The 15,471-nt window shown below is 55.3% G+C and overlaps 1 protein-coding gene across 5 annotated transcripts; it reads right to left on the bottom strand.

Moving 5' to 3' along the window:
• Nucleotides 1-2,840: 2,840 nt before the first annotated feature.
• On the bottom strand, nucleotides 2,841-15,131 carry DNAL4 (dynein axonemal light chain 4). 5 transcript variants are annotated; one of them, XM_060166483.1, is made up of 5 exons: nucleotides 15,032-15,131; nucleotides 7,307-7,514; nucleotides 5,635-5,718; nucleotides 4,309-4,407; nucleotides 3,012-3,254 (listed from the first exon to the last, which is right to left on the bottom strand). In XM_060166483.1, the coding sequence occupies exons 2-5, from the start codon at nucleotides 7,373-7,375 to the stop codon at nucleotides 3,084-3,086; spliced, it is 423 nt and encodes a 140-aa protein (XP_060022466.1). In that variant the 5' UTR covers nucleotides 7,376-7,514; nucleotides 15,032-15,131; the 3' UTR covers nucleotides 3,012-3,083. The 5 variants fall into 5 exon arrangements, with proteins under 5 accessions (XP_060022469.1, XP_060022467.1, XP_060022466.1 ...); XM_060166487.1 differs by lacking the exon at nucleotides 3,012-3,254 and adding an exon at nucleotides 3,302-3,686; XM_060166484.1 differs by lacking the exons at nucleotides 7,307-7,514; nucleotides 15,032-15,131 and adding an exon at nucleotides 7,007-7,299 and having other exon boundaries at nucleotides 2,848-3,254.
• Nucleotides 15,132-15,471: the final 340 nt, after the last annotated feature.

Raw genomic sequence — 15,471 nt, 5'->3', positions numbered from 1 at the left:
GGCCCCCTCCCACCCCCACCCCCACCCCCACCCCCGCGGGCCCCGGTGCGGTGACCAGCGTTTCATTCTCCCTGGCCGGTGCGCACTGCTCTCCCAGGCAGAGGGCTGGGGCCTGTGACTCGGCCTCCTGACGTGTCCAGAGAAGGCTGCGATCTCCCCTACGCCTACTCTGGCTGGGCCCGGCAGAGGGGACTGAGGTGTCGGTGGGCGAGTCACCGCTGCCCACGCACAGACGGCACCGGAGGGGCCGGGGCTGGCGGTGGCTGCAGGGCTGTGGTCGCTGCCACCATTAAGTGAATGCCGGGGGCTGCGGCAGGCCGAGCAGAGGGCAGGTGGAGGCCTGCTGCCGGCGGAAGGAAGCAGCTGGGAGCCCGATGGACGGAGGTGTGGACTGGCCGTGGGGACCCCAGCCGTCCACTGGGCGGGAGGTAAACAGCAGGCCTGTGGACACAGCTTGTGCCCTGACAAGCAGGGCCGCTGAGGCCGGCAGGCCAGGGTCTAGGTCCCGGCTGAAGTCGCTTCCTAACTGGACCTGGGCGAGATACCTCGCCCGCCCAGCCTCAGTTTCTTCATTTGTAAATGGGGACGGTGATCTCCACCTCGGAGGTCTGTTGAGGATACAGGACATCGCGGTCGTAAGGGAGGGAGCCCAGTGCCTGCCAAGTGGGGGACACTCAACAGCTGGAAGCTTCCTTGTCCTCAACCCCAGAAACCCCTCACCGGGCTTCCCTGGTGACGCAGTGGTCGCGAGTCCCTCTGCCGATGCAGGGGACATGGGTTCGTGCCCTGGTCCGGGAAGATCCCACATGACGCGGAGCGCCTGGGCCCGTGAGCCGTGGCCGCTGAGCCTGCGCGTCCGGAGCCTGTGCTCCGCAGCGGGAGAGGCCACAACAGTGAGAGGCCCGCGTATCGCAAAAAAAAAAACCCTCGTCTTCATCCCGTTCCTCCTCCCTCCGCCCTCTTGGGAGCTGCACCCCCAAATCCTCCACTGCCCTCCACATCTATCTCACCAGCTTCCTCAGGCCCCCGTTGTTCTGCACATGCCCCTGCCCCCTCACCCGAGGGTGCCTTCCCCAGGCGTTCCCCCGTCTCATCCCTCCCCTGGAAATGCCACGGCCTAGTTCAATGCCACCTCCTCTGTGACACCTCCCCCAGTGCTCTGGGCAGTGAGAGCTTCTCCCTTCCCCGAACCCCACATTCCCCTGAACCCCACCCTCCCTCCCCACTAGCAGATTACTTAAAGGCATCCTGCTTTTCTGCTCCTGGGTCTGCCTCCCTCAATGGACTGCCAGCCACTGCCAAGGCCAGTGTGTTCCGACGCGTTCCGCATCGTCACGACCCTCTCCTGTTGCAGCCCCTGTCAGCAAATGCTTGTTGAATCACTGGCCACGAGCAGGGAGGGGCCTGGGAGGAAGGTCAGGGTGACCACGGCTGGCACAGGTCTCAGGGAGCAGAGGGAAGGAAAGCCACTGAGGTCAAGAGAAGCAGGGTCTGGGAAACAGCGGCGACGGCCCCGGGTCACCCGGCCCAATCTCGACTGGGCGCACGGCCCTCTGCGAGGACGGGCCCGCCGCAGCAGACAGAAGGGGCACCACTGTACTGAGTGCCTGCTGGGGCCGGCACTCAGTACAGTGCCGGCTTGTAAAATCTTGCTGAATTTCCACCCCGTCCTGGGGGAGCTGGGTGTCAGCACCCCATCTCCAGCCGGGAAGAGAGCAGCACGCCCAAGCACACACAGTGTGCACCACAGGGCCAGGTGCAGGCCTGAGACTCCCAGCAACCTCAGGAGCTGGTTCCTTTTATCCCCATTTTATAGACAAAGCCACTGAGGCACAGAGAGGTTAGCAAGAGCAGGGCTGGGCCGGAGCCGGGTCTGTGGACCTCAGAGCCCACATTCCCCACTGCCACCCCGCCGCCTGGGATGCGGGCTGAGCCTGTCTTACTTTTTGGCACCCACGTGTGGCAGATTAAAGGAGAGAACAGCCGCAAAGCCGGCAGTTACTAAACCACAGCTATTCCAGGCCTCGGCACCCCCTCTCCTTGTACTCCCATCTGCACGCCTCGCCAATCTCCCGGCAGCACCCAGCGCGGCACAGGGCTCGGGCCAGCGCAGGTCTGAGGTCAAGGAGCTGCCCCCCGCGCCCCCCAAGTCCCAGAGGGCCAGGACCCGCTCCACAGTTAGATCCAGGTGGTCAGCCTTGGGGCAGTGACCCTGACTTCTCCTTTTCTTCCCCATCGCACTGAGCTCAGGACCCCACCACACACAGCAGCAACCCAGCAAGCACTTGTGAGGCTCTCGCGTGGGCCGACGATGCTCTCCTCCCAGCTCAGCCGCTCGGGTCTCTGGGCAGAGCTTAGCTGACTGACAGGATGCCGTCCAGCAGAGCTGCTGACAGATCCCATTACAACTGGACTCTCAGCCTCAAGAGGCTGTGACCGGGCCAGGGGCCAGGACTGCCAGGTCTGAATGTCCTAGGTGGGCCATCTCAGGAGGCCCCGTGAGTGCAGGGACAGTGGGCTGGGGAGAACAGGCTGCCCCAGCTCTGCCCAGACCCGGCATTTTGGGGTGTGAGACTCAGATTCCGGAGCCAGCCCCTGAGCTGAAGGGGCTTCTCGGGCCTGCAGGGCAGCCCCTCCTCCTCAAGCCATTTCCGCCTCTGTGCGTTTATCCCCACCGTTCCTTGGCCTGGAGCATCTCCTCCCTGGGGAAAATCCCACTCTCCCTTCAAGAACTGGCTTTCAGGGCTCCCCCCCCGCCCGGAGGCTCCCCCTCACTCTCTGGGCTGGGCATGGAACCTCCTTCCACCCAACCACGTCCTGTCCTCTCTTATTACACCACTTTTCACATCCCGCTGAAACAATCGGGTTCAAGTGTTCTGCGATAGACTGTGAGCTCACTGAGGGCAGGGTCTGTGGCTTCTCCATCTTTGCGTCCCCACTCCCGGGGCCTGGCACTCAGTGCTGCTGAATAAACATCTTTGAACTGAACTACATTATGTGAGACCGAAAACGTCTTTATAGTGGCTCAGTCTGGCCACCAAGGGTGTCTCAGTCAGCGTCCACGGGGCCCCATCCAACTGCGCTCAGTCCGCACCCGTGACGGAACGGGGAGGGGGCAGGGCCCAGGCGCGCGGGGCCGTGCCTGAGCACAGGGTTTCCGGCAGCCTTGTGGTCCGGCCAGAAGCTTCCCCGAGTTCCTGGGACCCAGCACAGCCTGAGGATACTGGGCCTGCCTTCACTCCAACCTCGAGAGACTGTAGATCAAGATCAGTTTTTGGTTATTTTAATTGTAAAAACCAAGACATTCATATAAATTAGACCGCTGTGTAAAATAGGATTCGCCCTTCTACTAAAACCCTTCTCCCCACACTCAAAAAGAATATAGAAAAGCCAGCAGAGATAAGAAGTACAAATCAGCATGCGGTCCCTGATGAGAAGTGGCAGGCCAGGTTTCCCTGCTGAAACGGGCCTCACGGCGAGGGCACTCCTGGCCCAGGCGTCTCACCGGAGGTCAGTGACACTTCGAGAAACTGCGCAGTCGCAGCTCCCACACCCTCAGCCACTGGTTACCAACTGCATGGGTGAGGCGGGGTAACAGGTTCACGCAGCCTGGCGGCTGGGGAGCGGGGAGGGGACGGAGGGCGACAGGCTGCTTGGTCCTCACGTCAAAGCCCGGGGCTGTGGAGCTGTCTGCCCAACGAGATGCAGTGCCTTGTTCAGCCCGGGGTCAGGCTGGGAAAGGGGCTTCTGGGGTGGGGTGGGGGTCACCACTTCTCCGGAGGACAAGGAGAGACGCCAGCGACCCCCGAGGACAGACTCCCTCTCGAGGCCGTCTGCATGCGGCCCGTAAAGACGAGGACAGCGGACACCTGCCTGCAGTGCTGCGGGTGGGAGCGAGGGGCTCCCGGGCTGTGAGGGATGAGCAGCCAGCCGGAAAGGCGGGGCTCGCATGTCCCTGTGAGAGCAATTCCACCTCCCCCGCTCCTTCTACCCTGTCGCATCTCCCCACCCCTCCCCTGCCGCCCCCTCACGCCCTGGGACTCAGCGTGAGATGGCTGCGAGCCCGGGGCAGAGATGTCAACGAATTCACACACTGGGCGCGGCTCAGGAAACGGTACCCAGGACAACAGAAGAGAGCCCGCTTTCCTTTGGAAAGTCAGGAGCTGCCTGGGGCTGCTCCCCATCCCAGAGGAACAGCAGGAAAAGGCCTGCGGGGGACGGGGGCAGGGGTGGGGGACAGTGTCAGGAGCACTTCCAGACACACACAGCCAGGGTCCCCCCGAAGTACAGGTACAGGAGGTTCTTCACCTCATGTGTGATCTCAAAGCCGAAGCCTTCGCCGATCACCACGTGCCAGGAGGAGCCGAACTTCTTGTCCATCGTCTCTTTGATCATCTTGGCGGCGCTCTGGAACCAAGAGGATGCTCATCAGAGAGGGAGGTTTCGGGGAGAGAGTGGGCATGAGTCAGCGCCTCTCCGGAAAGCACAAGTCTTGGCAAGAAGAAAGGCCTGTTGCCTGATATCGCTGTTCTGCTTACGGAACCTTCGGACAGGGTTTCCGCACGGGGACCCTCCTGCCAGGGGCTGTCGTTACACAGGGACAGGAAACCAGACACTACCTCATCAGTCAGAAGACACTGGTGAGGCGGTAGAGCGGGCCTCGGGCCTGACACAGGGCCCCGGGCTGGAGCTCTGGCTCTGCCCTTAGTGCCCGTGTCCAGTGCCAGGGCCACAAGGCTGTTCTCAGCACTCAGTGAACAAGCGCCCGGAGAGCACGCCGCAGACTGCACGGATTACCATCGTCACCACGAGGTGTCAGGCTTCCCCTCAGGGAACAGAAAGGCTTTTCCCCGACGGGCCTGGTGGGCTCTGGGACAGAAGCTGGCCTGGCTCCCTCCTTCCCGCACTCACTCTTTCGAGAAGAGGTCTGGGGGTGGGGCGGAGGCCCGGCCTTTGCGGGGTGAGCCCCGTGCTTAGGCACCTGCTGAGCACTGGCAGCACCCTCACCCCTGGCCATAGACTAGGCCACTGGGTGATAAGAAATGGCCTGTGCAAGGTTCAAGAGCTAGGAGGGGCTGGAGATGGGATGTGCACGTGGGCCTCCCTGGCCCAAAGCCTGGGTTCTCACTAGCCAGGGTCGGCCTCATCACTCAAGCTGCCATGACACCGACTTCTTTCTTGCTCACCACCAGATTGATGAGTGACATCCCTGTGTCGACGCTGATTTGTCGTCATCGCCAGCAGCTAGAACGGTCCTGGCACAGGGACGTGTCTAACATCTTTCTTGCATGGATGAATGGATACATGAATGAGCACCTGGGTGGGCCTCTGTTCTCCGCAGGGACGGAGCCAAGGGGAAAGGTGCCCTATTCAGCAGCCCGCCTGAGACGGGGAACGCGGGCAGGGGCGTCACGGAAAGCCCTCTGGCTCTTCTCCCTCTAGGGCTGGTCGTGAGCATCGGATCAGTACCGGAGACAGCACCGGTCTCTCCCCTCACCGGCCTTCCCCACGGTGCGAATGCTTCCAAGGAAGGCTCTAGCCTGGTCCCAGCAGGACTCTCTGGGGCTCGCTGTGGGGACTGGGGCCACAGGGGTCACCAAAGACACGAGGGGCCACCTGCACTGATGGCAATACCTCGTTGTTGTTGGAGAATTTCTCACAGGCCGTGACACACAGCTCCATGGTCTCCACTCGCATCTCCTCTGGCATGTCCGAGTGCTGGAGACAAGGCAGGGGACAAACAGAGAGAGCCTCAGCCTGTGACCTGCCTCCTGGGCTGGCCTCCGTCCCAAGCGTAAGGCACGGACACCGGGGAGCTGCCCCGGCACAGCCCCGGGCACAGCCCAGAGAGATGACCCATCTCCTGACGGAATCATGCTAAGCCTCGCGGGCTCTTAGGCCCCGGGCCCCTGTGCGACCAGCGTGTTACAGCGACAGGCATGGGCTGAAAGCTGGCCCAGGCGGGAGCCTGCCGGCCACGGGAACGGTTTACCAGTAGCCTCAGAGCACAGCTGACGCGCCCAGAAGCCTGAAGAGACGGTGCGGCCCCTCTGGGCGCTCCTTCTCGGGCCGCTTTGCTGATGTGTCTCCTCTTCTGGGCTTCGTCTCCACCCAGCTACCTGCTCTCTAGGGACCCCCCCCGCTCCACGGATTCATGCATCTTCTATGCGGGGAGGGCTCCCACATGTTCATCCTTGGCTGTAACTTCTTTTTTGGGCTCCGGATTCCTATGTCCAACTGCCTACTTGACAACCTCAGATGTCTGAAAGATAACTCTTGATTTTTCCCACAAACCTATTCCTCCGTCTTCCCTCTCTTGGTAATCAACACAGTTTTCTCTCCCAGGCTCAGGACGAAATAAACCCTAGCAGCCACCCTTGGCCTGCTCTCCCCCGTACCCAGCATGCAATGCGCCAGTGAATTCTCTTGCTCTACCTTCAAGATCTGTCCAGAATCCTACCATGTCTTGCCACCTCTATCTACTCTGTGACCTGGACCCGGCCACCCACATCTCTCTGGGCCTCTGCAATAGCACCCTGACTGGTCTCCCCACTTCCACCCTGATTCCCTAAAATCCATTCTCCTTCCAACAGCTAGAGTGATCTTTTAGAAATACTAAACGTAAAACGGATCACAGCACTCCCACTCCTCTGCTTAAAGCTCTTTACTGTTCCCTTTTGAACTCAGGATAGAATCCACGTTTCTCACCGTGGCCCCCAGGTCTCTGGGGCCTGGCCCTGCTGTCACGCTGACACTCACGTCCTGCCACCCCCTCAGCACCTGTTCCAGCCACACTGGCCTTCTTGCTGTTCCTCCCAAACGCTGGGCTTACTCAGGCTTTCTGTGCTTGCTGCCTCCCCTGCTTGGGGAGTGTTCTCCCCCAGACTTTCACAAGGCTTGCTCCCTAATTTTATTCAGGTCTCTGATCAGAGAAACCTTTCTAGAAGACATCCTCTATTCTCCAGCCCCTTATACCTGCTTTATTCTTCTTCATAGCACTCATTACCTGAAATTATGTTCTTTAAACCTTTCTTTCATGTGGGCCAGGCCTTTGTCTTGTTCACCCCTACATCCATAGTGCCTAGAACAGTGCCCGATATATAGCAGGTGGCCTAAATAAATAATTGTCGAGTGAATGAATGAATGAAAGGATGAATCACTGTTGACCCCTCGGTCTCTAGATCTGGCCAACAGAGCCCTTCTTAACTTCCTCCCACTGCTGTTCTGCAGGGGACAAGCTCCCCCTGCCTCTCTCTAAGGCTCTGTGGGGCCTGCTGGCTACCTGGCTCCCTCCTCCAGGGCTTACCCTGACCAGAGGAAAGGTCTGCAGTCGTTTATAATCAGCCTCATCTTTCTTCCCTTCTGTTTCTCCCATGATCCTTCCTCTGTGACCAGGAGGAGAGAGTGGGGCTTTCAGGAGGTGCTGGGACTGGTAATTAAGACACACCCAGGAGATTCAGGAAGCAGGCCCAGCCAGCTTGGTGGGAGCAGAAAATGTCTTTCCCCAAGGGGTGCTGCAGAAAACAGGAAAAACCAGGAGAAACGAGTTGGCTTAAAAACCACACATCGCAAATTAGAAATGTCTCAGTAACAATCTGACACCTCCCCATCTCAACTCCTCTGCATCCTTTCCAAATGGCCAGCAAGTCTGCAGACGGGAGGATGAGTCAACACGAGATGCTGGGACCCAGCTAAGAACACGTCGGTACGAGGCTGCAAGCCCACACTGTCATTACCAAGACAAATACTGACTGCGGGCCAGGCTGAGGGTGGAGCCTTGAGCTCGCAATTAAGGAACGTAGCTTCTCTGCATGCCCACTATGTACGCAGTCCTTGCTCCCCAGCAGACATGGTTAGGAAGTGAGATGTCAGGTCACGTTCAACAGCCCTGGGTTTATGGGCAAACAAGTGCCTCCTTCCGCAGGTCCCTGCTCTGTGGGAGGAAGGGGACCAGCAATGCTCTGTGCCCTCCCTGGCACACCTGGCAGCCCAGCTCTTCTCATCCACTCCCTCAGGCCACCCGTCTGGCCGGCCCAGGAGTTGGGAGGCTGAGGCATTAGTACCGGTGCTACCGCACACTAGCTACATGGCCTGGACCTCAGATTCCTCATCAGTAACATGAAGGTAGTCCAATCTATCTCATGGGGCTGTTATGAGAATCAAATGAGACAATGTACGCCAGGCACATGGTAGGCATTCAGTAAATTGTGCTTCCCTCCCTCTGGCTCCTGGGGGGAGCATACAAGGATATGACTGAAAAGTTATAAAGCTAATACACATGTATAGATTTTTTTTTTTTCTTTCCAAATCTAGTTATGGAAAAACAGATGGGGCTTTTTCTAAAGAGATGGGCCTGGATCCTAAAAGACTGGAAGCAGTGCTGCAAATTCTGGTGTTTCTCTTTATCCTATAATTCAAAGAACTTTTAATCTCAGAAGTACTACTAACACAAATAAATACACACTGCCATGTCGTTAAGCCCTTTGTGACCATCCTTATTGGCCAAATACAGCCAAATAATGTTATTCCAGCACTTCTCACATTTCCAAATACATCTGCTTTCAGTGCACGACCACCGAACCCTGAAGATGCCTAGCGTAGTAACTAACGGGCAACTAACGGGCAGGTAACGACGAGCGACGTCTCTTGGCTTTCCTTTGGGCCAGACACTGTTCTAAGCGCTCCACGTGTGTTTACTCAGCCCCATGCCACCAACGACCCCACCAGTTAGGGCCTGCATGAATGGAGGGTCGCTCAGCTACTGAGCGGCAAAGCTGGGGTTTGATCTGGGCACGGTCACCCTAACCCCTCCTCACAAGGCCTCTGCATGGCAACGACACACAGCGGGCGCCCGCACGCCTGACCTCTAGGGCGTGACCATTAGCACGGCTCCTGTGAGCCCAGCGGTGAGAGGAAGGTTTGATCTTCCCTTTCGGTGTCTGCTGTTCCGATGCTAACTTGACCCTTGTTTGGCCAAGCCTTGAGCTTTCTGTGCACTTTTTCTGGGCTGTGCTCTCGAGCTTATCCCACTCTCTGATGCTGCAGAAGTCCTCAGCGCCACTCCATGTGCTCGGCTCCCTCGAGCGAGGCTGGAAGCCTGGCACCGACCCCACGTCCCACAGCATGGGTATGTTCTGATTTCCCAGCGGACAGACAGCCCCTGTTACCTCATCGTTCTGGGCATTTGTACCATTCAGATATTAGCAGTTTCTGTTTGTCTCTATATATAAGCCTGCAAATTACCAAGTACAATCTCATTGTGCTCTCTGCTGAAGTGTCTTACTTCACAAAAGCCAGTGAATCATTTCGTCCTTTCTCGTTAATGTTAGGGTCCCATTGCGCCCTGTCCCCCTAGCTGTCTTCGGTAAAGGCCACTTTATTGCCTCCTCTTCCACATCACCAAGGGGTGACAGAAGGTGCGGGGCCACACTGATGATAAAAGAATAAGGGCTTTAAGCTTCCATTGCCTCCTGAGGTTTTCAAGTGGGAACAACTTACAATGCTGAAGCAGCTGCTTAGGGCCCTTCCACCTGAATATTTCAACTCAATCCAATTCATCCTCTGGGCTAAAAAGCGCTAGTGTGGAGGGGAGCTCGGTGGCAACTGTGCATACGTGTGCCCTCAGGGAGGTCAGGGTCTGTGACCGCTGCTTGGACTCTGCTTCAACACATAGAATCCTGATGAAACAAGACTTCAGAGGTATTACCAAAGCCCCTTCTTCAGGAACAAAGTGGAAAAGCCACTGGGACAGTTTTTTTTTAGAGGGGACATCACCTTGTAGAGAAGAGAAAGTACAGGATCACGAGGCGGAATATTAAGGCTGGAATACTAGCTCTGTAACTGAAATCAATTCTGCCCTCTTCCTTGCTCTGCAGCCTTGGGCAAGTAATTTAACCTCCTGAGTCTTGGTTTCCTCCGTGAAATGGGATAATCCCACCTTCTCATTCTCAGAGAGCTGTCGAGAGCACCAAGCAGATGCACGTGAGCGTTCTGAAATCGCGGAGCTCCCCGCGCTCAGCATCACGCTGCCCCTACAGCCACCATGTTAGCAGCCAGCACTTCGTCAATCTCATTCAACCGCATTTATTCAGGACCATGACTGCAAATACTTTTCCTACCCACTGCACGTACTCCTGGGGATCCAAAAGGAAAGAGACTCACAGAATGAAAAGGAACAGTTATAGATTATGTGTTTCCAAATCCAGAGAGGTAGGAGAATTTTTTATGATGCTGTGTCATTATAGTACAGCTACAGTCATTCAGCCACGATTTTAAAACCCTGCCGATAGAATGCTACCGAAAATAGCAGAACTAGAGGTTTTAATAACCTTATAAATCTTCCATGCAAATGAGTGTGTGCCTGACAGGATCAGGCCAGGAAGAAGTTGCGTCAGGTCTAAAAGAGAGCCCTTTAATAATGGAAGCGTGCCCCTGGCCAGGGCACTTGAATCTCCTGGGTACCAGAGCTTGACCGTCCCGGGGCCTGTCCTGGCGCACAGAGCCAGTGGCAGCCTTGCTCCCTCTCTGCCCTTTAGTCCCCTCCTTACCCAAGGGCCCCTCTGGAGCTTTACACAGCCTCGCCCATGTCTGCTGCGAGGCTTCTCCTAGGCAACAGGAGGCAGAGGCAGGGCTCTCCATCTTATCCTCCTGTCAAAGCCTGTGCCCCTTGTTCTTCTGTGGCAATGACCTCAGTCACTATTTATTATTTTGCTTTTGAAGTGTTTGGGAGGAATCCTTAAGAGGGTTAGGGGATGTGGGGAGGAGGAAGGAAAAATGAATGAATTCTGGGAAATAAGGTCAAAAGTGTCAGCCAGCACCCCGACCCCCCACCCCAAGCCACTCAGCGCCTGGAACACGCTTGGCTCGTGGACCACGGCTCGCCACCCCTTTACCACCTTCCAGCATCCGAGAGGTGGGAGGACACGCTTGGCGCACGGCATCGTGCTCCACAGGCAGGTCTGACTTCACACCTCGGTCTGTCTCGGGTAAGCGTTTACATCTCTAGACCTTGGTTTTCTCATCTGGAAACTGGGCCTAAGAATAGACTCTGCCTCACAGTAAATGTCAGCTCTTGCTACTGGTGTGGAAGGAAGGGGAAGTGCAATGCCCTTGTTCATATCCCAGCCAACTAAACAGCTAAATGCTAGGCCAAACAAACCAACACTCACCGAGTCCCCCCCGGTGCTGTTAGTACTGAAGGAGGAAGGACTCACAAGGAAATCTGGTAAACACAGTTGGGCCGGGGGCTGTAGTGTGGTGACACTGCGCTTTCACACTTACTGCCTCATTTCAGCCCGTAACAACCTGTGAGGGCAGCACCCGCTCCCAGTTCTCAGACAAGACACTGGGGCTCAGAGAAGTTTGCGGGCTGGCCTGTGGGCACACAGCCAGCAATGACAGAGCCAGGAGCGGAGCCCATGTCTCTTCTTCTGACGCTACCTTCTGTGCTTGCTTTCTTGTCACAAGCAAGTAGGAAACAAGACAGTAACACAAACAATGTCAATCCTCGGCAGCCACTGGTCCAGCCCCCTGTCCAGGCAGGCCTCCGACTTCCAGCCGTATCGGGGCTACACACACACTCGGCACCTTGGTTATCCTCCTGCCTTTCCCTGACACGTCCGCCCTCTGCCTTCTGGCAAACAAAGGGCAAAGCTCGTAAGGTGAGGAGAAAGGAACCTAAGGACTTGAGAGCGTTCGTCTAAGATGTCAGTGGTGACGTCAGGAAACAACACGGAAGATGTGGATTCCACAATCAGTTTAAAATGCACCTGGGACTTCCCTGGTGGCGCACTGGTTAAGAATCTGCCTGCCAGTGCAGGGGACACGGGTTGGATCCCTGGTCCGGGAAGACCCCACATGCCGAGGAGCAACTAAGCCTGCGCGCCACAACTACTGAAGCCCGTGCACCACAACTACTGAAGCCCGCGCGCCTAGAGCCTGTGCTCCGCAACAAGAGAAGCCACCGCAATGAGAAGCCCGTGCACCGCCAGAAAGAGTAGCCCCCGCTTGCCACAACTAGAGAAAGCCCGCACACAGCAACAAAGACCCAACGCAGCCAAAAATAAATAAATAAATAAATGAATAAATTTATTTAAAAAAATGCATCATCTACTATAAAAGAAAGTTTTAAGAGTAAGAAAGAGACGATCGCAGGATAAAGAACAGTCCTGCTCAAGAAAAGAGTTACCCTTCATGCACACCAAGCCTTTTTTTTTTCACATCACCCTTCTTTTTTCTCATTTCACTGAGGTCCAGTGAAAACTTCTGATGTGTCTTAAACCAGGGGGAGGGAAGGAAAGAAAGAGGGAGAGAGGAAGAGAGAAAGATGAGGAGGTAGAGATCAAGACATTTTCTTTATGTATAAGATGGTGCAATAAACAACACTGACTCGTGTGGTACACCCTCACGGACATACCCAAATCCAAACATTTTTGTCAGGATACAAAGTACAACAAAAAGCCATAACTATCACAGACATCAGCTCCACAGGAGAACAGATGCTTACTACAGACAGCAGATTCCACAGTCTCCCACCCCCCACTTTCCCACCTACCCCCTCCTTTCCCACTCAAGAGAACAGATTTGAACGTAAGGGACTGAGAATGACGTTATCACAGAAATGAGTTGGAGTTAGCCCTGATTTACTTTTTTTAAAAAATCAGTCACAATCGCTAACTATTGGTGACATCTCACAACCAGTCACGACTCAGCAGTGCTTCGTGAGTCCAGACAATCACCTGGGGCTGAACGACTTGCTCTGTTCTCCTGAACACCGAGAGCACCAAGTCCAATGTCTGACACATGGCAGAAGCCCAACAAATATCTAAACTGTAATTAAATTATATTTCATTTGCCCCCTGGGAAGGGAGAGGACCTATCAAATCCATTCAATAACACTTATTAAGCACTGACCCTGAACAAGACAACAGGACGGGTGTTCATTTACTCCCCCTAAGAACTCTGTCAGATGGGCACTATTATCCCTACTTCTCTGATGAACACTCAGGCTGAGAAAAGCAAAGTGACTTTCCACCCGGCTAATAAACGGAGGAGCTAGGATTCAATCAGCTATATATGACTTCAGGATTAAGCTTTTCCAACTACTCTGCTATAAACAAGAGACAGTCTCTGCTTTCAAGGAGGATACAATCCAATATGACAGACCCACACACATACACAAGGAATTAACTACGGTTCATGGCAGAGAGCAGTAAGCGCCACAAGCCGGGTGCAAAGATAGAGGAAATAGGAGAATTGTGGAGGCGGCAGAGGACAGCAAGAAAAGCTTGGTGGTAGGGGCAGCATCTGAGTCAGACCTTAAAAGGTGAGTGGGAATCCTGATGGGTGGGCGAGGTGAGCAAAGACCTTCCAGGCAGAGAGATGAACACACACAGTGATGTCAAAGCAGAAAGCTCAAAGCGTTTTCTGGGAAAGTCCAACAGTCCAATTTGGCCTGAGGACAGAACTTGGCAAGGGAGAAAAGAGAAAGTAGGCTGGGAAGAAAGACTGGGGTCAGGTTGTGGATATACAGCAGGGCCCTAAGACCCAGGCTTAAGAAGTATGGATACTGGGGTCAGGTTGTGGATATATAGCAGGGCCCTAAGACCCAGGCTTAAGAAGTATGGATATTTTTAGTGGAGAAAGAGAAGCCCTTTGGAAGTGTCTTGGGGGCTGGTGACATGGTTGTGTTTTGGGGCAATTATTCTGGTGGGCTGGGTTAACAGGAGGAGAGACTGGAGGTAGGAACACCAGTTAGGAAGCTACAGCAATGGCCCGGGTGACAGGCATTAAAAACTTGAACCAGGACGGTGGCTTTAGGCATAGAGAGAATGTGAGACCCTTGCAGAGGCCCAATCAAAGACTTGACACTGCCTAAGTGGGACGGGCGTGGCAGAGTGATGGAGGATGCCCCAGGAGGATGGTGACGCCACTGAGACAGACAGGGGAAGTCAGGTAGGACAGATGGATAGATAAAGACGCGGGCTGGTCTGATTTTTGAACTGCTGAGTTTAAGCTGTTGGTGAGATACACAAATGGAGGTGTCTCATCAGGAGCAGGGAATCATGGAATAATGGATTATCAGGGCAGGAGGGAAGCCACCAAGGCCAAGCACCACATCAATATATCAATCTCTACTCCAACCCCCACTCCCAAACTCTCCCTAACCACGGAAGCCCAGGAGAAAGATCAGAGCTAGCGATGTGGATTTGTAGGGGAAACGGAGAAATGACAGCTGACCATAAGGGAGCTGGTGACACTTCTCAGACGGGGAAAATGTGCGGAAATAAGAGACAAAGGAAGGAAGTTCATATTATCCTCAGAATCCCCAAAGGAGATGTGCTGCAGGTTCCTAATTCTATATATACTCAGACTGGACTCCAGAGAGATTAGGTAACTTGCTAGGGTCCTGTAATTGGGAATCCAAATTAGGTTTGCCAAGTCCTTTTCACTACACCCGAAACTTCCCAAAAGGACCACATCGTCAGGGAAGCCTACAGTTGGGTCAAAGAATCACATCTTAGAACGTCAGCGTCAAAGAGACCTTAGAGATCATTCAACCTAACTTCCCGTTTACAAATAGGGAAACTGAGGCCAAAAAGGGAAATGACCAGCCTCGAGTCCCAGCACGTCGTCAACTGCCCAAGTCAAGCGGTCTGGGGGGAGGCGATGGCGACCACCGGCCCACCCGCGGGAGGAGGCGGTTACCCTGCGAAAGATAGGGGATCAGGCGCGAGGAGGAGTTGGGTTAGGGAGGACGGGGGATCGTGAAGCTGGAGGGGACCTCGGGAGGGTAGGGAGGAGCGGCCTGCAGAGTCGCGACGGCGAAACTGTCTCGACAGAGCTCGCAGGTCCCCGAAGTGGTGGTGGAGGGAAATGGGGGTTGGGAGGACCTGGAACTGGGGACCAACAGGCAGGAGGCTGAGGTGGGGCCTCCGCGGTAGGCGAGGCCCCGCCCGCCCCGCAATGTCTCCCGGCCCCGCTTCGGGCCGGCCCTCCCCGCCCGGCTGCCCACCGCTCCCCCGGGCCTCACCTGCTCCCGCGGGGGCCGGAGCCAGGGCCTCAGCGAGTGCACCCCCGCCAGGGTTGTCAAGGAGGGAAACAAGAGTGTCTTAGCAACAGCAAGGAAGTCTTGCCCCCTCGCCGGACGTTGACGGAAATTTTACTTCTTATTGGTCAATAAAAACGTCAATCAATGTTGAAGGGCCCACAACGTAGAGATTTGTGCGGAAAGGGGCGTGGCTTAGAGGTTGGGGAGGTGGGGCTTCACTTATAGTTGTCTTAAGTGAGCCTGAGGAGCCGGGTACCTTAAGAAGTTCTCATTTTAGAGAAACTTTGAAAAGCAGTATTGCCTGGAGAGTTCCTTTTAGTCATTCGAAATAACAAATGCAATTTGTCTGTGTCGTGACCCTAAGATGCCACTTTATTGGGATCTCAAAAGCCTAATATTAAGTAGCATTACAATGAGTATCG

This window comes from Lagenorhynchus albirostris, chromosome 11 (genome assembly GCF_949774975.1).
Source record: "Lagenorhynchus albirostris chromosome 11, mLagAlb1.1, whole genome shotgun sequence".
NCBI classification, from domain to species: domain Eukaryota; kingdom Metazoa; phylum Chordata; class Mammalia; order Artiodactyla; family Delphinidae; genus Lagenorhynchus; species Lagenorhynchus albirostris.
Note: the sequence above shows the minus strand (reverse complement) of the source record. Positions and strands in the feature narration are given on the sequence as shown.